At 50.6% G+C, this 18924-nt stretch overlaps 1 protein-coding gene across 2 annotated transcripts in view; it reads right to left on the bottom strand.

Annotated features, from left to right (window-relative positions):
- SMAD7 (SMAD family member 7) overlaps positions 1-14915 on the bottom strand; it is a 23318-nt gene extending 8403 nt beyond the window's left edge. Inside the window, exons 1-3 of one of the 2 annotated variants that reach the window (XM_054003034.1) lie at positions 14317-14915; positions 13323-13376; positions 8228-8302 (exon numbers count right to left, since the gene is read on the bottom strand). In XM_054003034.1, coding sequence (XP_053859009.1) covers positions 8228-8302; positions 13323-13376; positions 14317-14827 — 640 coding nt within the window. In that variant the 5' untranslated portion in view covers positions 14828-14915. The remainder of the gene's footprint in view (positions 1-8227; positions 8303-13322; positions 13377-14316) is intronic. The other variant, XM_054003033.1, reaches the window with a different exon arrangement.
- Between the last annotated feature and the right edge of the window lie 4009 nt (positions 14916-18924).

The following is an 18924-nucleotide window of genomic DNA, read 5'->3' as shown; positions in this document are numbered from 1 at the left end:
CTGCTTTTCTACTCAAAACCTCACCTTGCACACCAGTGTGCAAACGGACGCTCAACTCCTCTGGTATTATTTTGCATTAATCACCACGGTGGGGGCTTCTCCTCAGCAGTGACACCTGGTAATTTTTATCAGCCATAAATTTGACCCATGGCCTTCCATCACCAAAAATCACTGGATCCACAGCCAACCTCGCCACTTGCAAAAGTGACGGATGCCTGATTTTCCACCACCTTCCTAAGAGCTGAGTTTGTCCACCAGAAAGTCACCTCTTATGATGAAGTTCTGGTTTCTATGAACAAAATCACTTTAACTTGTGTAGGTATTACAAATATGGAACATATTCAGTACACAATGAATATATTGAATATATTCAACCTATATATCTATAGAATATATACATGATATGCTGACTATATCTTACATAATTATATATATATAATATATTGAATAAATGATCTCCATACGTATTTAACCTATACATAGAGATTGACTAGATTTTGCTCAATATTTAACCATCTACAGTCTCACTTATTACATACATCTGCAAGATACATATTTGCAACTAGGGTTAAGAGCCTGAGCAGTACTGAATTATTCCTTTAATGGCAAAATCTGCCTTTCCAAATGCTCAGGGAAAAGTCATGGGAGCCAGGACTTCACCCCCAAAGCTGGCTCACCAAACCCCAGCATCCCAACAGGGATCCCCCTTGATGGCTGAGGGAGGAAGAGGAAGGCACCACGGAGGCAGGCACAGGTCACCACACACGGGGAGTGTCACCAAGAGCATCACCAGGACCTCCTGCAACCAGCCCACGGTGCTTCAGCACTGCCAGCACAACCCAACCAGGGAGGCTGAAGCCAGAAGGTTTTTTTTATGTAGTAAGGTTAAAAGGGTAGAGAAGGGCTGAGCCAGCTCTTACAGGGTGGTTTTTTCTTGGTTGTTTTTTTTTTTTTTTTTTTTTTTTTTTTTTTTTTTTTTTTTTTCCCCTTGCAAGTTAAAACCAAGATAATGACACTGGGTGGGGACCAATTTGAAGGGCTGAGCAGCCAAACCAAAATTAGTCTCCCGGCCAAGAGCTTCCTAGGCCTCACAGTTTGGGGAAGGAAGCTGACAAAAAGCATGAAAATAAAATAAAAAAAATTCCTCGGGAAGCTGGACCGTCGTGCTCAAGCAAAGGTGACCCTGCTAGTCAAATATTTTTCAACATAATAAAAATAAAATCAAGTACTGGAGCAGCCTCCCTTGGAAAAGCAGGGCCTATGAGACAGTGTTTTTTCCTCCTTCTTTCTCTTTTTCTTTCTTTTCCCTCTCCTGGCACTTCTTTCCTTTCACTAATAACTATGTTTTCTTGCTTTTTTTTTTCTTGGCTCTTTCCTCATAAAAGACTGATGTAATTTCCTGTCTTGTCCCAATGTTTCCTGTTAATTAACAGGGTGAAAGTTATCATCATGCATTTAAATGGCAACCCAAAAGAAGGGAGGGAAAAAAAAAAAAAAAAAAAAAAAAAAAAAAACAGAGGAAAAACAACAAAGAAAAGAAAAAAGAAATGAGAGTTTGCTGTCTGTTAGCAAACACCACATCACCACATCACATCCCCAGCAGCACAAAATACTCTGGAAAGAGCTTTCTGGAACTGATGACTTGAGCCCGTGGGCAAAGACCCCCCCGAAGAGTGGCAACAGGTCTGTGCACAGGGGATCCAAGCCCCCACCCTCTCCTGGATGGAGATGGAAAATCCCTGCAATGCTTGCCCAGGAAAGCTCTTTTCTTGCATTAAGAAGGAAAATAAAAGAAGAAGGGAAACAAGGAGATGGAAAACAGGAAGAAGAAAGAAAACAAGTAGAAGAAGAAAAAGAAGAAAAAAGAAAGAATATGGAAAAAAGGAGAAGAAGAAAGAGGAGGAGAGAATGAAGGAGGAGAAGAAGGAGAAAAAGAAGGAGAAGAAGGAGAAAAAGAAGGAGAAGCAGAAGAAGGAAAACAGAAGGAAAAAAAGAGAAAACAGGAAAAGAAAATGGAAGGAAAAAGGCCAAAAAAGAAAAAAAAAAAAAAAAAAAAGAGAAGTAAAATAACTTGTAGAGAAGAGGCAGACAGCAACACCCAAGATGTTGCGTTTAAGAATAGAGGAAGAGGGGTAAAAAAAAAAAAAAAAAAGAAAACCTAGGGGCTAATCCAAAGACAGCAGGCGGAAATCCTGTGAGCCGCCGAGCTCCTTCCCTTGCCTGCCCTCAGCCCCGTGCAGGATCAGGCTCCTCCGTGCCCTCTGTTCCTCAACAGCAGCCATGACGCAGCCGGTACCCCGGCGGCACCACGGCCACGCCGGCGGCCCCGGCACGCCGACGGCGGGCGAAAACAAAGCGATTTAGGCAAAAAGCGAGGGTGGTTAGAACAGAGGCTGTGCCTCAGCGGTTAATAATATCCCAGCACTGAAAATAAACTGGGAAGGAAGCTCCTTTGTGACAGTAGGCAGGCGGCCAGGCTGCGGCGTGGGTCATTCACGCCGGCGGGGGACGGCAGAGGGGTTGGCACCCACCCACCACCCAGCCCGTCACCCTGCTGGAGCACAACGAGGGCTGGGAACAGGGTCCTTATGCACAGTTTCCTCCTGGGCACCCTAAAACGCGCTGCACCCCGTTGTAAGCCAGCAGGGGAGGTTCAGGGTGTTGGCCACCACGGCTGGAAACAGGCATCCCCCCATGCTCATGGCAGGGAAATGCATGTGGCTAATGTTACCGGTTCCTTTAGTGTAAGCGATACCCACTGGCAGACAGTGGGGATGGAAACGATGCAGCCACATCCCTGCCAGCCCGGGGCTGCTCCTCTACGAGTGTTTTTGTCCCATCGAGTTTTAAATGTCCCCAGTGATCAAGTTGCCGGCGCTCATCGGGACAGCTACTGCGAGCGGAGCGCGGTTTGAACTGACACTCAACTTCCAAAATTCACCTTCCTAGCCTCGTTCTTCCCTAAAACGTGCCACGTTGTGGGATTAAAACGCAGGTGGACCCTGTCATGGTCGCCCGTCACTGTTCCCACCACCATCCCCACTATGATGGACTTGATGATTCTGGGGTCTTCTGCATTTTGTCATCAGCTGTTCCAAAGGCACTGTTTGGCTGGGAAAATCTACTGGCGTCTGGAAAAATGGGATAAATGAAGCTGTACAGGTATGGATTGAAACTATCTAATGGGGGCAGCACCTCTGCTATCATTTCTTTTATAAAACACATTGTACAAGAGTATCTAGGAAAGGCTCAAGATGCTCTAGAGCACTTGAAAGTAATTATTAAATGGATTCTATTTGCTTTGGAAGGATATTAATCGGCGAAACGCCCGGAGCTGGGAGGAGAATCCCGGGGGGTCCCCACAGGGTGAGAACCCCCTTAAAAAAAAAAAAAAAAAAAAAAAAAAAAAGCCCTCACGGGGCTCAAAGGAACCGGAGCGGGTGGCCAAGCCAAGAGCCCGGGGTCAGTGCCAAGCACCAGCTCCCTCCTCCCAGTCGGCCACGGTCAGATGATGTGCGAGGCGAGCCGGGAGGCTCCTAGTCTGGCAGGCAGCCTGCTCTGCTCCAGAGGCTCCAGTGCTGTCATCCTGGCATTAACCCCTGATAACCTTGTCCTTTCCAGGACGGGACTGTGGTCTTTAGGTAAGCAAGGAGCAAGGGGGGTCATGTCTCCCAGTGAGGCTGGGAAGGAAAGGGTGCAACGCCCTGCGACGCTCAAAGCAAATTAAAAAATATTAAAACGACGTAAGCTCAAAAATAAACCAAAAATAAGTGACTTAAAGAAAAAAAAAATTCCCAAGCAATTGTTTATCCCTGGGACAAATATACAATCCTAGTTCCACAGGAAGATGTCTCAATTTCAGATTATAATAGGATGCCAATTTGTAAATAAAGGCATTTCACAGGAGGTTATAAACTCCGTAGGGGAGGGAGGTGGAAGTAGGGGGAACGGGAAAACACAGGCAGGGCTCTGGCGGAGAAACAGCACAGGATCCTGTTTACATGGGCAAGGGGGAGAGCGACGGGAAGCCGCTTTGGGGGGCAAATATCTCCGGATTTGGACAAGGTGCTTCTTCCCCGTTGAGCAGATACCAGCAGGGATCAGAGGCATAGTGAAACATTCCCGGCCTGTCCGCAATTTTGGAATGAAATGTCAATCAGCCAAGAGGTCCCTTAAACCAGACAAGGTCCCACAGCACAGAGAGCCAGAGTAGGGAACGATGCCAATGCTCTTCCAGCCCGGGGAAGTCTTTTCCCTGCGTTTTTGGTGTGGAGTCGGGAGGGAGAAACTGAGTCTGTGCCTGCCACAGAAGAGCCTTTTTGGTTTCCCAGCCTCAAGGCTTGCAGAACCTTAATCCAGCACCCACCAAGCACCATCACTTAACATCCACTGGCTCTTGGACACCCTGAGGTGCTTCCGGAGTTTGGGCAAATCAGCAGAATTGGGCCAAAATCCAGATAACCTCTCAGGTTTGGTATTTTAGGAACAACCTCAATGTGGATGTGGCGAGGACGCAAGCCAGCTCAACTTGCTCTCCCTCTGTGAGGACGAGCTCTGGACTTCTTGAGAGCTTTGCTTTGCCAGCAGGTCCAGCACTATTCACCTGTCCTGCTGGAGGGCCACCTCTCACCCACCGTGGGCCCTACGACCTTCTACCAGCCAAGAGCCACCAGTCCCACGCCACACACAGGCCAGGACAGAGATGTCCAGGGCTGGTGGATCACATTCCATGGACACCCAGCACCAACACCACCAGCTCACTTCTACCCTTGGAGCAGGTCTTCTCCATGGGTCGTACAGGAATTTGGCTCCCACCAACCTGATGCCACCAAACCGTGGGCCAGCCACCCTCAGGCACTCCAAGCATGGCTCTGCTTGTTTGAAAGAAGTCACAACCAAACACATCTGCTGAGAGCAAGTCAGCTCAAAATACAGGAAAACCACCCTCTGTCTCCTATTTACGGGAATTATTTTTATCCCCAATGGGATATTTTTGCTCTTTAACCACACTGAGGACAGAAAGGATCTGGCTAGTAATGCCTGAACACAGCCATGTCAGTGGGAGCAACCGTGAGCGAGGAGTCCTGACCTACCCACAGGCTGACCACCGACAAAAATAAAGATGATATAAGAAAATAAATAAAGCCAAGAATACAGAAGCGAGAGCCAGTGCCTCAGGGGAAGCGAGGGGTACATCAGCCAGAGAAGGGGATAGCTGGGGAAGAGAGAGCAGAGGTGGGATGAGAAGGGGACACCAGCATGGCCCTGAAGGACTACCCAGGATTGCATTCCTGGGTCATGAAGGAGAACAGAAAGAAGAAGGAGGGAGGGAGGGAGGGAGGGAGGGAGGGAGGGAGGGAGGGAGGGAGGGAGGGAGGGAGGGAGGGAGGGAAGGAAAGAGCAGCTCAGAGTATTTATCACAAGGGGGAAACGCTGCTCCCCCTGCCACACGTCCTCCAGAGCCTCTGGTATCCATCAGCACAACTGCCTGCAGTCCCAGTGAGAGACAGACCCCAGCAGTGGCTGATCTGAGACTCCTCCTCATCAAAGTCTCCTCACAGAGAGCTGCAAGGACACTTGCTTTGAGCCCCTTCAATGCTCCCCTTGCCACCGTCCTCTCTTCATGCATTTCCCTGCCGGAGTGGCCGTGAACCCCAGGCTGGCCTCATTCCCAAATTTTTAGTGCTGAGAGTGATCTTCCTTGCCAAATCTTGCTGTTTAAGACCATCAGAGCAGGTCTACTGATCCTGCTGCTACACCAGCATCCACCACACGTCACTAATGACCAAAGGCTGCAGTGCTGCAGGATCCCACCACCACCACCAACAACCACCTGTGATGTACTTTTTCCTCACACAGCCACTGCAGTTTCCAAATTAGCAAAATAATTACTTTCTTTTTTTTGCCTTTTCTTAAGCCATCCTTTCACCAAGGAGCTGCAAATCCAACACTGTACAGGTCTGGAGGGGAGGAGGGATGCTGGATTCTCCACCCAGCATCACCCATCCCTATCTGCCCAAACACAGATAAGACCAAGCCGAAGTGCTGGCCATGTACCCTGCCAATAACTCATTAAAGCCCTCTTCAAACACACTCTTCTGCTAACTAAAATATGCAGGAGGGGGTAGGAAAAAAAAAAAAAAAAAGAGGAGAAAGTGAGCTTTGGAGGATTGCTCCAAAGTGCGTTTATTTTCCTTTCTTGACTGGGTCTCTCCAGTTGGGAATTTTCAGCACTGCACTTCTGCGCGCGGAAGGGAGATGCCAGTAAATCAGAGCAAATTCAAAACAAATGCTCTTTCATGTGGAGGCATTCGGCTTTGTTTCAGGGCTTGGGTAGCTAACCATATCCCTTCAAGAGTCAACTCTCCTATCAGCTCCTCATTAAACTAAATGGCTACAATTACATTTGGGGAGGAAAAAAGAGTGGTTAATGATCGTAAAAAAGGTTCTGTTTCCAGGCTTGGGGATGGGGGGAACCTTTGATAAGGGAGACCCAAAAAAAAAAAAAAAATCCAATGAAATAATAGCAATAGAATAAAGTAAGTTAAAAATGTACTTTCACGTGGAAATGTGCTTTCATTTGGGGAAGAAGCTCAGTGTTAAGGAGCCAGGGGGTCCCCTTCCCGCAGCCCTTTGGGAGGCACCAGGAACGAGCCATGTTATTTCCTGCAGCCCAAGCCCCCACCTCCTGCCTTCCCTTCGGGAGCAGAGCTGCCAGACGAGATGTTATCAATAGGCTGAACCTTACAGAAAGCCCCCTTTTAAAAGCGAGTACTTCCTCTGCTTATTTCATGTGGTATCCTGTGGAACTGAACTCTCTCCTCCCCTCTGCAATGGGTGTACATCAGGAGGAAAAAGGAAAAAAAAAAAAAAAAAAAAGAAGATCTAACAACATCCTTATTGTGTTGTTTTGCTTCTTGTTTTTTTTCTTTCTACAGTCTTTTTTTTTTTTTTAATTCCCTGAAGCTATAGGCTCCAATGGTAAAAAAAAAAAAAACCAAAAAAAAAACCAAAAAAAAACCCACGCAAATCCTTCTGCCTTTAGGAAAAAAAAAAAAAAACCAAACAGCAACAAGTTTTCCTGTTCCCTCTCCCCCTTCGTTTGATTAATTCTCATTAGGGCCTTTGAACAAACAATATGCTCCCCTCTCAAATAACAGACAGGGTATATATTACACCCAAAGAAAAACAAACAAGGCTCACTTAAAGACATCACATCCACACCAAACGCAATTCCTGGAGAGAGGCAGGGGCAGATGCACGCGCGCGTGCAGCCGCCGCCGACCTAATTCCGAATTCCAGTTTCAGGGTGATGAATAAATCATAAATCAAGGAGACATCCCCACAAAGGCAAGCACCTTCAAACATCAGCCAGTACCTGCAGGTACATGGTTTCAGACGCTTTAATCCTGGTACAGACACTGAGGTGGCCAGTCTGGGGTGGAAGATGAGGTGCTGGCGACATCACGCCTTGGAAATGGGGTTGGGAGTTGGGCTAGATGACCTTCAAAGGTCCTTTCCAGCCCAAACTGCTCTTTGTCTCTGCACAAACTCCAAGAGGAGTGGAGAAAGTACCTTACAAGCCTCCATCCTCTAACAGCAACTGGAGGCTGAAGGAGATGGCAAAGAGGAAAACAATGGAAATCACTGAATCTATCAGGAAGGGGTACAAAAACATCACCAGCTCTCTCTGCAACATCCTCTATAAAAAAACAGGTCACCTTTCCTCCCCAGGCACCATGAGCCTTGTGCATCAGATGTGGGATGCTGGTGACCTTACCATGAGCAAAACCTGAGCAGGGCTCTCATCCCAGAGACAAGAGATGCCCCCACCACCGAGTCACCAAATCCTTCTTTAAGGTACGACTGCACCTACGCCCATAATCCACACACCTGAATGAATGGTTAACAAACATTGCTTAGCCTTCCCCTGCCTCAGTCCTTTTGCCTCTTCCTGCCTTAGCCCAAAAATGAATGGAGCATAAGGCTGGAATCCAAAGGAAGTACAGACACATTCAGGGATGGAGAACCTTGTCTGGGATTTCAGCACATCCTCTGCACAACAGGTACGCGGCTGCTACTGAAATTAAACCCAACTCCCGCTCTGAGCACGCCCTTCTCAGTGATGTGCATTCCCAAAACTCCCCCAGCACCACTTCACCTTTTGTCAGCACCCCCAGCCAACACGACCCACGGCCAAGATCAAGGGCAGCAAGAGATGTCTTACCTGAGAGCCCCCCAGGGGCTAGACAATTAGTTCCCCCTGTTTCAGTGGAGGAAGGCACAGAGTCTGGACAATCTGCTGGAGCAGAGGAAGAGAAAAAAAAAAAAAAAAAAAGAAAAAAAAGTTAGTATATAGGTGGTTCTTTGCAGGCTCCCAGCATCGCCCCAAGCAGAACACACATTCCAAAGGGCTTAGCAGGAAGCGATTACTAATTGTCCGTGCAGAGACGGTAGTTCATCAAGAAGCATCCACCCTAACTCGTTGTCTCAGTCAAGGCTGTGCTTCATCACCAGCCAGCGCTGATTATAGGCTGGCAGAAATTACAGGCTGGCTGCCACCTCTCTGGACAAGTCACCGGCTAAGGAGATCAAGGATGTCGCCGTTCTGATGCAAGCGAGCTTCCAAAAATGCTTAAATCGTGGCTTTATGCACCCGATTTAGTCAAAACCTGTAACTCACCAAAATGGGAACAGAAAGGGAAACGTCTCATTGCTGCCCTTCTGCAGTGAACAGGCTGATTTTGTGGTGCCCCGCTCAAGTTTCGTCACCACCAGCAGCTGGCAGACCTCATTGCCACCTCCTGGGCAACGGGACCCACTCCTCTGTGCACCACCAAAGGGCAGGGTAAGATTGGCTGCTCCTTTAGAGGTTTCTCCTGATGCATGCAGGTGCTGGAGATCAAGATTTGGACCTCTGTATCCTAAGCCTGCTCCTCTAGGAGACAACAGTCAGAAGCCAGCATTGATCTCCAGGTCCTACAGAACAACTCCAACTTTTTGGTCACTACCCTGTGGGACCACATGCTGAAGAAAAAGCATGAGAAGACCTGTGAAGTTCATGCAGACTTCTGGTCCTGAGGGACTTTGGGTTTCACCAAATTTGGCCCTCATTTCGCCCACATTTGTACCCCAAAGCAAGGGCCACCACCAGGAGAGCCAAGATGATTTTCTCCCTACTGATAAAGCAACTCTGCCGGATCCCACCCCTGAAATACCAGTGAATAAGAAATTCCTGTCTGCATAACCTCATTTTATCACAGTAAAGTAAAAGCCTTAACAGGAATATACAGTTTAACAGGATATACTTAATCAAACTGAAAACAATAGGGCAGACAGGAAATAGACTTACTTGTGAAATACTGTATATGATACGCTCCCTAAATGCCTTGTCGTGCTTTCTCTGCTTTAAAGAAATAGGGTTTTTACTTTCTTTTAACTCTTTCTAGTCCAGACAGGAGATTTCCCCACCATTCTCCTGTGATCACTTCCACCGCTTGAGCTACAGATGCTTTCTGAACACAGGCTGGGCCACTCTGCCCTGCCCTGGGCTCCCTGTGCCTGCAGCTACAGCACCCTGAGGAGTTCCTGCAGATAAGGGACATAATTGTCTTGCTGTAGAGATCATACGTGACCAGGTTCTCTGTTACCGCATCAGGCAGGACAGATTCCTATCCAAACTTCAAACACATAACCCTAGCAATGGGGCGATGCGCCACCACACTTCTTCCTCAGCTCCCTTCCCATGCCCCATCACCTAAAAGACCAATTCCCCTCATCCACGAATCACCCCCGGAATTCCCTTTCCAAAACTCAGGGCCTGCTGCGGCTCAACTCCAGACCGACCAGGAGAGTCAGGTGTGGGATGAGCCCAAAGGCAGAACCCCCCATGCCCTGTGTGTGGCTGGATTCATTGTTGCCCTCGTCCCACCACCCACAGAGCTGCCCGGGGCTCTCATTAGTAAGGTGCACTGGGGCTCGTTTTACCTTCAGCACCAGAGAGGTGGAGGATCAGACATTTGTCCAAGCCTGGTGCGCATCAGTCTCCTCCCCACGCTGCCTTCCCACAGCATGAAACCATTGCGGAGACACACAATTATTCCTTGTGGCCACCAGCCCAACCTTACAAGGTGTCAAATAGCTCCTGGGAGCTGCCAAACCTCCAGCTCCCCTGAAAGCTGACACCACAGGAGGGCATTCAGCCCCACAGAGATATCTCAGTGAGCTTCCTGCACTCTCATACACCAGCACCACCAAGTCCAGTCACGCTGGAGCACCACGGAGCCACTTGTCCCACTTAAAGCTCAGTCAAAAATCTGACTGAATTATTTGAGGGTGCTACTATCCACTTCACTTTCAGCACAGCTGCAAGCTCCAGCAGGGATATTAGGAATGCCAAGCACCCACACACCTCCATCATCCATCCCTGCCAGCATCCCGTGTGAGAGGAAGAGGGAAAGTCCTCTCCTTGACAAAAGTTCCCCCCATCCCTGGACGTGTCCAAGACGAGGCTGGAGGTGGCTTGCAGCAACCTGGTGTAGTGGAAGGAGTCCCTGTCCAAGGCAGGGGGTTGGAGCAAGATGACTTTTAAGGTCATTCCAAGCCAAACCATTCTGGGATTCTATGAATGAGCAAGCCAGGCTGACCCACAGCCTTCCCTCAGGTAACTCAGCCATCAAGGGCACATCTTTCTGCTCTATGACAAGCACACAAATACCAGATCTATCCTACCAACACAGTCTGATGTGGCATTTCATTGCCTGCAGCAGATTCCCAGCTCTTTGTCCATGCCTGCTTTCCTACAGCCTGCAATGCAGCCTGCCTCAGCCTCCATCACCTCCAGAAAAACTGATTTAATCCCCATTGGTCAAGGTTTTTAAACAAAAAGAGAAGAGAGATTTAGACAAGATTGAAGAGAGAAATGGTTAATGAAGGCAGTGGTGAGGCACTGGCACAGGTTGCCCAGAGGGATGGTAGACCCCCCCAACCCAGAAACATTCATGGCCAGGCTGGATGGGACTCAGAGTAACCTGGTCTAGTTGAAGATGTTCCTGCTCATTGCAGGAGGGCTGGACTAAATGGTCTTTAGGGTTCCTTCCAACAAAATCTTTTTTTTTTGATTCTCTGATCTGGCAACCTCTGCCAGAGCCCACACCAGTCGAGGGTTATTATCTGCCTGTCTCTCCATATGAAGCACTTACAAGACATAGTGCTAAACACTTAACTTTTACTACCACTATCATGCTTGATGGAAAAGCAAACCTTTCCTGCTGGATGCACATTCGCAGCCCCACTGGCAGAGCCTAAACACAGAGACTGTTCCCACCCAAGGCCCCAGGTGAGAAGGCGGCTGATGGGCACTAGCCAGATAAAAAAATCCTCACACCTTCCCACAGCTCTCAACATGCAGGTGGGGAGCTGCCACAGGAGATGGCACCAAGGCTGGGATGGGAAGCCCTCAGTCCCCCTGCAGAGGAAATGCTGAGAAACCCTGAGCTTGCAAAACCCACCTGCCATCACAGACTTCCAGGCTCCGCTGGTGCCTGTCACAGCCCCGTTAGTCAGAGCTCAGCTGCCAAGTGGATTTTTCTTTCAAAAAGGAAAAAAAGGAGGACTTTTTGGTGAGTAACCCAGTCGTTTCTGTGTTTCCGATGGGCAGCGTTAATCACTTCCTATTGGCCGATAGGAATAACTTTTCCTTTCGAAATGGCACATTCATGTTCTGCGGCTTTTCTGTTTACACACATTTTGCTACCTTATGTCAACACTTGCTAATGAATAAATATATCATTCGGCTAACTGAAAATGAGATCCTGGCAGAGGCAGATTGGATGTTTAAATCCTGCTAATAGACTTTATCCTAACATCTTTACAGGAAACCAAAACCAAGCTTTAACCCTTCTCTCCTCCAGCTCCAAACCCCCTTTGCATCCCATGCCAGGATCATCAATGAGTGCAGAGAAAAGCCATAAAGGCAAAAAAATAGGAACTTTTGGGGGAGCACTGCAGGGATGCAGCCAAAATTATGCAAAACCCACAAAACTTCATGACCCAGAAGACCCTCAGAGTCTATTACAGAACAACCCTTCTGCATCCCAGCACATGCTGTGGATGCTGAACCTACTCCCGATGTCCCTCTTTCATTCATGAGCCCTTATCTCCTGTTTTTTTCACACCAAGTCAAGATAGTTCATGCTTTGCAACCCAATTGTGTGTTAAACAGCTTTCTTTATTTCCGCAAGGCAAAAAAAAAGACTCATTAGTGTTCCCAAAGAGTTTGCAGAGGGGGAAAACAACAGTCCAGCATCTGAGGAGCAGTTAGCAGAATGAGACCCCACCACCACACCAGAGCAGCCTCAAGGCTGGGGTTTCTTTTAGCCCTGAGACCCTGCGGAGAGGTAATTTCACAGGCGCTGTTCTTTTAGCCAAGAAACCCCAACCAAACAATCTGATACTTTTCTTCAGAAATATCTGTGTATCCACCCTCGCCACCCTGCAGTGCCGTGCCTCCCCTGTCTGCCACGACCGCGGGACGCGACCACAGAGACCACCGTGCTCCAGCCCACTCCAGAGCCACTAATCCTCAGGAAGCCAGGAGCTGCTCCTCCCGAGCTCCCCGCGTTTCCGACTCTCCCCACCTCTCCTCCTTCTCCCAGCCTCATTTATCTCACACCCGGCGAGCTCGCTGCCAACCAAGAGTTTATGCAGACAACCGCAAAAGAGCTGGTGCCAGCCTCAAATGGGCTTCTCCCCTGGCACCCTGACATTCAATTACAAGCGACAGGCATGCACACAGTGGTGCTAGGAAATTTAAATTTAAAAAAGGTTAAGAAAATAACTTTTCAAACTCTTTTCCCTTTTTTTTTTTTTCCAACCTGATGAGGTAGTTTTAGGCTCCTATAAAACTTAGAGAGATTTCTAACCGACCAGTCCATCTGTCAAGGTTCACTGGGATTCCCAGGCATCAGGGAGATGCTGTGCTGGATCCCAACCTAAATCCCTAAAAATTCACCCAGGAGTGCAGAAGCACTGCCGTTTCCAACTGGAGCCTATGGTTTTCCTGGCTGACTCAAGCAGCACAGGCCTGCACTGAACTGCAATCTCTTCTGAAGTTTACTGCCAGAGTTTTAAAGCCCTACTTTGTTCACAAGGTGGCTTAGACAAATTATATGTTAATTCTTACTGGGGTAGCAGGAGGCACAGAAGCACACAAGCAACCCAAAAGCAAAATGCATGACAAAGGCAGCAGACTGTTTCACCGATAAAGGAGCTGTTTTGCCATTTTTTATCTCTTACACTTGCATTGAAAAAAATCCACTTACCAGTTGGTTTGAGAAAATCCATTGGATATCTGGAGTAGGGTGGAGGGGGAGACTCTGGAATTAGAGAAGTACAGAGAAAATAAAGGCAGAGCCATGAGAAAGAAAAAAAAAAGAGAGAGAGAAAAAAGATAGGAACTTATGATAACAGTGGCATTCTTTTAGCAAAACTGTTTGTCTTAGCTCTGGGGGTTGGAGGCAGGGCAGCGAGGCGGTGATTGCCTTGATATTTAGCTGTCAGATAAACAAAAGGGGCCGTCTGGCGCCAGTCTCCCTGCTATCTGCCGCTCGGGCTGTCTGATCGGGGCCTCCTTGGCTCGGCGGAGCCGCGGCAGCGCCGGGGCCGCCCGGCCCTTAATCCCCCGGCACCGCGCGGGGACGGCGGGGAGGCAGCGCCGGGGCCCCCGGGAGGGGAGGGGGTCCCGGAGGTGGGGGCGTCGCCCCCTCCCCTAAATACAAAAAGGAAATACACAAACCACGGCAACGGAAAGTTTTTGTGCGTGTTCTGGGTTTTGTTGTTTGTTGTGGGTTGATTTTGGTTTGGTTTGGTTCTGGTTTTTTTCCCTCCAGAAGGGAAAAAAAAGTTTTGCGGGCCGGGAGGTGAGTGGGGCTGCATCCACGTATCCCTGTATCCCCTCCATACATGTACCCCCTGCACGCCCTCCAACTCCTGCACACCTCGAGCCCCTGGATCGTCCCTAGCCCCTGCACCCCTGCATCCTCTCCATCCCCTGCACCCCCATCCCCTCCATTCCCCACATCCCTGTAATCCCGTCCATCCCCTGCACACCGCCAGCCCCCGCGCCGCTGCATCTCCTCCATCTCTTGCATGCCCTCCAGCCCCTGCACCCCTGAATCCCCTGCAACCTTGTGTGACCGCCATTCCCCTGTATTCCTACACCCCTCCAAGCCCTACACACCTCTAACCCCTCCAGCCCCTGCGACCCCTCCAGCCCCCCTGCATCCCCCTCACCCCCTGACATCCCCACCGCCGTACCTAGCTCGCAGAGCCGGCTGAGGTGGTGCGGGTTGCAGCAGACGAGCTCGGAGTGAGCCTTGCCGTAGGATTCACAGCAACATAGCCGCTTCACTTCGGAGCAGTGGCGGAGGTCGGGCCAGCGGAACACCTTGCAGAGCAGCACGGGCAGCGGGTACCAGTGCTGTCCCAGCCGAGAGTCGGCCTTGGCGGGCAGCAGCAGGCAGGGGGTCCGCGCCCCGCCGCGGGACTCCACGGCGTGCAGCAGCCCCTCCAGCTGCCGCTCCTTCAGCCGCTTCAGCACGGCGTGGGTCAGCGCCTTCAGTTCCGCCTCCGCGCCCGCCGCCGCCCGCCCGCCGCGGCCCGCCTTGCCCGGGCAGCACCCGCGCCCCCCGCCCAAGTGCGCCCGGGGCTCGGCCACCGCCGCCGCCGCGCCGGGCTCGCCCGCCGCCGCCTCCTCCTCCTCCTCGCCGCCGGGCGCGCGGCTCCGCCAGAGCCGCCGGACGAGCACCGAGCGTTTGGTCCTGAACATGCGGGACGAGAGGAGGGGCCCCCGGCTACAAAACGGGCATGTCGTCCGCCGAGCATGAAGGGGCCGGCAGGCGGGATGCGGCGGCGGCGGGGGGCAGCGGCGGGGGGCAGCGGAGCCGAGGCGGGCTGTGGCATGCGCCAGTCTCCGCGCTGGGGCCGCGGGTCCCGCCGCCTCCCGCGGGGGGATGCGCCGGCCGCGCCTCCGCCCGCTGCGAGAAAATTTACAGAAAAATCGAATTGAAAAGAAAAAAAAATCAAAACTCAGAAGAAATTGGAGGGGAAAAAAAAAAAAAAAAAAAAGGGGGATAAAATAAAGGTGGGGGGAAGGGAGAGAGACGCCGCTTGCTCCGGCTTTGCCCAAAAAAGCAAGGAAAAACAAAAAAAAAAATCCCCGTCTAGAGCCCGCGGCGCCCGTCGCGGGGGCAGGCGGGCGGGGGCTGCCGGCGCCGCGCCGCCGTGCGCGGGTGCGGAGCGCGGCCCGAGCCGCGGGGGAGCCTCGGCCGCCCCGGGGCCGCGGCGCCCATCAACCCGCCACGCCGGGGAGCGGGCGCGGCGGCAGGGATGCGGCGCAGGGCAGAGCCAGCAGGCAAAAACAAAAAGAGCGAGCCAAAAAGGCGTCTATAAAAAAAGGGTAAAAAAAAAAAAAAAAAGAAAAGCCCCAAAACACCAACCCTAAGGTTTGGACGTCGGTTTAAGCATCTGTCACAAAAGAGGCGAACGAGCGCATCCAGAGTGTTGTATCCCTTTTAAAAAGCCCAGGTCGTCCTGATGTGGGGGTTTCGGGGTGGGCTTTTATTTTTTTTCCCCTCCTTCTTTCCAAAGGTTTAATCCACACGGAGTCTTGATCCGGCTGCTACGAAGAGAAAGAAAGGAAATAAAAAAAATAAAAAAAAAATAAAAAAAAAAAAAAAAGGAGAAAAGTGGGGCTATGTCCCTTCCTTCCTGCCTTCCCCAGCAGCCGCGCCGGGCCGAGCCGGGCCCGCCGCTCCCGGCGGAGCTTACATGGGTGCGGGAGTGCCCGCCGGCCGCCGACCCTCTCCCTGCTGCCGGCGCCTCTGCCGCGGTGCCTTTTTTTTGCTCTTCACTCCTCCTTCCTGCCTTCCTTCCCCTCCTCCTCCTCCTCCTACTTCTCCTCCTCCTTTCGTGGGTTTTTTTTTTTTTTTTTTTTTCCCCCTCCCCCTTCCCCCCCCCCCCCACCCCCCCTCGCCGCCCCTCCGCTCTCCGCAGTCAGCCGCCCTCCCCGCACCTCCGCCTTCCCCCGGGTGCGTGCGGGGGGGAGCGGCGGCGGCGGCGCGGGGCGCGGCGGGAGCGGAGCCGGCGCGGTGCCTGCGCCCTCCCCCGGCCCCCCCGCACCGGCGGCGGCTTCGCAGTGCGCAGCGGCCCGGCCCGGCCCCGGCCCCGTCACGTGGGCGTCTAGACACCGTGTCGCTCCGGGGGAAAAAAAAAAATAAATAAATATATCTATATATTATATTTATCTCCAACCGCCTTGCGCAAGAGGCGGCTCGGGTTGCGGAGAGGTTGTGGGTCCGTGTGGTCCCCTCCCCAGCTCCCCCTCCACTGCCGCGCCCCGCTCCCGGTGCCTCCCTTCGTACCTGCTCCTGGGTGGGGTGTGCGGGGAGACTGGGGTGTCCCCCCCCACCCCGTGGGGGGGAGCTCCCGGGACTGGGGTGTGCCGGTGCTCACTGTAAATATTGGAATATTAAACCAAATCAGCGTAAAAAATTAAAAAAAAAAAAAAAATTATATGGCTCTGGGTATAGAACGAGGGCACATCACAAAAAAAGCAGTAACAATAATAATGATGATGATGATGATAATAATAGTAATAATAATAATAATAATAATTTGTGCTTTTACAGCACCTGTCATCAGAAGGACAGGAAAATACACCGTGGAGGCTCGGTACACTCCGATTCCAAGCACGAAGCAGAAATGACGGGCATGTAGCGCTCCGGTATTCGCGTTACGGGTGCTACTAGCGGTAACAACCCCGGGCACCCTGGGCGCTCCACAGATTCCCCCATTCCAATTCTGGACCGGCAGAGGGTGAGGAAAACTGAGCCACCAAGAGGCTGCGCTCTCGTCCAGCCTTGGTGCGCTCTGCGGCCGGGCTGGGAAGTCCGGCCAGACTTCCTAGCGCCAGGCTTGGCAGGGCAGCAGAACTCCCCAGGGGTCCCCGTCCTGCACGCACTCCCACGGAGGAGCAGCTCCTTTTTCACAGAATAACTGCGGGCGGATGAGTTGCTTTAAGGTCACTCTCTGAGGCAGTTATCGTGTCGGAAGTAGGAGCTGGGACTCTTAAATCATGGCTGCTATAACCAAGCCCAGCTCAAATCCAAAGGCAAAGCCACATCCAAAACGAATGCACCCAACCAAACGTGACACCCGGGTCGAGCACACATAAAACCAACATCCCGTGCAGGCAGGGCATCCCTGGGGTGTATCTCCTGGATCCCTAAATTTAGAGTGGGCAGGAGGGCAGGGATAATTTAAGCGCCCAGTTGTGCATATATTCACATGAGCAGGTCAGGGATTCTACAAACAGGCCTGGCATTTGCAGAATCTGCATCTAAATTAGTCAGAAAGTGGCTAGATTTGGGCGTAGCCTTATTAAATGTTAACAAAACTACACCTAGCTAGGTACAAAATCTGCTCATAATCCAGAAAAACAGTTGGAAAAACACTGGGGGGGGGGGGGAATATTATTTGCTGGCATCAGAAAGAATAATTTAGGAAGCTTTGTTACAAAGCTGGAGTCTGAGGAAGGCAATTGGCTCCCTCCTTCACCTCCAAATAATTAAAGGTAGGAGGGGAGTCCAGGGCACAGCCCTACAGTCTTTGGGTGATAGCGGGGGTTGAATCAGAACAGCATCAGCATTTGGTTCTGCACCTGCAAAAAAAGTCCCATTGCTTTTAAAGTGATGCCTTCTGCACCCTGGAAAAAATTGAATTTGGGTAATATTTTTATCTCAATACTTTGTCCTACAGCCGCTGGAGTGACATTACATACACTGAAACCGATTTCCTCACTTCCTCAGAGAACCTCAATTTCTTTTCCCTGTGATCTCTATAGTAAATTGGGGCGGGGGGGGGGGGGAAAGAGTTCCTTCTCATTCCAATATTTGCTGGTGAAAGACATGTTGGACACATTCATTAATCCATACGTTATGCTTTTTGATTTTTCAAAACTTGCCAGGCTGTAATAAATGAGATTAAAATCTCCTTTTTTAATTTTCTCCGTTGTAGCTCCACTTGCCTCAGCACTGACAGCTACGATTACTTTATTGTCATGAAGGAAGTGACAGAAAGCACAGTGTGCTGCGTGCTGTGAGGAGGTGGAGGACAGGAATGGGGTCCAGGTGTTAATATAATTTTTTGGCCCTGCCATAGGTTCTCCAGGTGACCTTGGGCACCTGCCTTTCCCCATGAGTAGGGACCTGGGCTTTGGCACCTCTGATTTCCCATAGGTACAGCTGGGCCATCAGCACTTGCCTGGTTTTGTGATCTCTGCAGGTGAAAACTGCCCCAGAAGTGCTAAATATTAAATTACTGATAAAGAACTGCTTTCCAATTAACCCTGCAAACTTGTTTAAACAGACCATATGTATGTGCCCATATGGAAAATACAGAAACAAGCTTAATGAAGCTGATAAGTATGGGAAAGGGACCCGGGCTGAGGGGACGCTTGGAAAGCAGAGTGATACCCACAGCCTGCCCTGCTCTGGATGTATTGCTCAAATGTCACCCTGGGCCAGAAACCTGTCCTGAAATGCATGAAGGGCACTGTTAATCCGTGAGGAGAAATAAAATATGTTTGAGTCATAGAATTCAAGAATTGTTTAGACTGGAAGGGACCTTAAAGCTCATTTCGTTCCACCTCATCTGTCAGGGCTGGGACACCTTCCACCAGACCAGGTTGCTCCAGCCCTGTCCAGCCTGTCCTTGGGCACTTCCAGGGATCCAGGGGCAGCCACAGCTTCTCTGGGCACCCTGTGCCAGGGCCTCACCACCCTCACAGCCAAGGATTTTTTTCTTTCTACATAGTCTAAATCTTCCCTAATTTAGTTTAAAACCATCACCCCTTCTCCTGTCACT

Source organism: Vidua macroura, chromosome Z (assembly GCF_024509145.1).
Source record: "Vidua macroura isolate BioBank_ID:100142 chromosome Z, ASM2450914v1, whole genome shotgun sequence".
NCBI lineage: Eukaryota > Metazoa > Chordata > Aves > Passeriformes > Viduidae > Vidua > Vidua macroura.
Note: the sequence above shows the minus strand (reverse complement) of the source record. Positions and strands in the feature narration are given on the sequence as shown.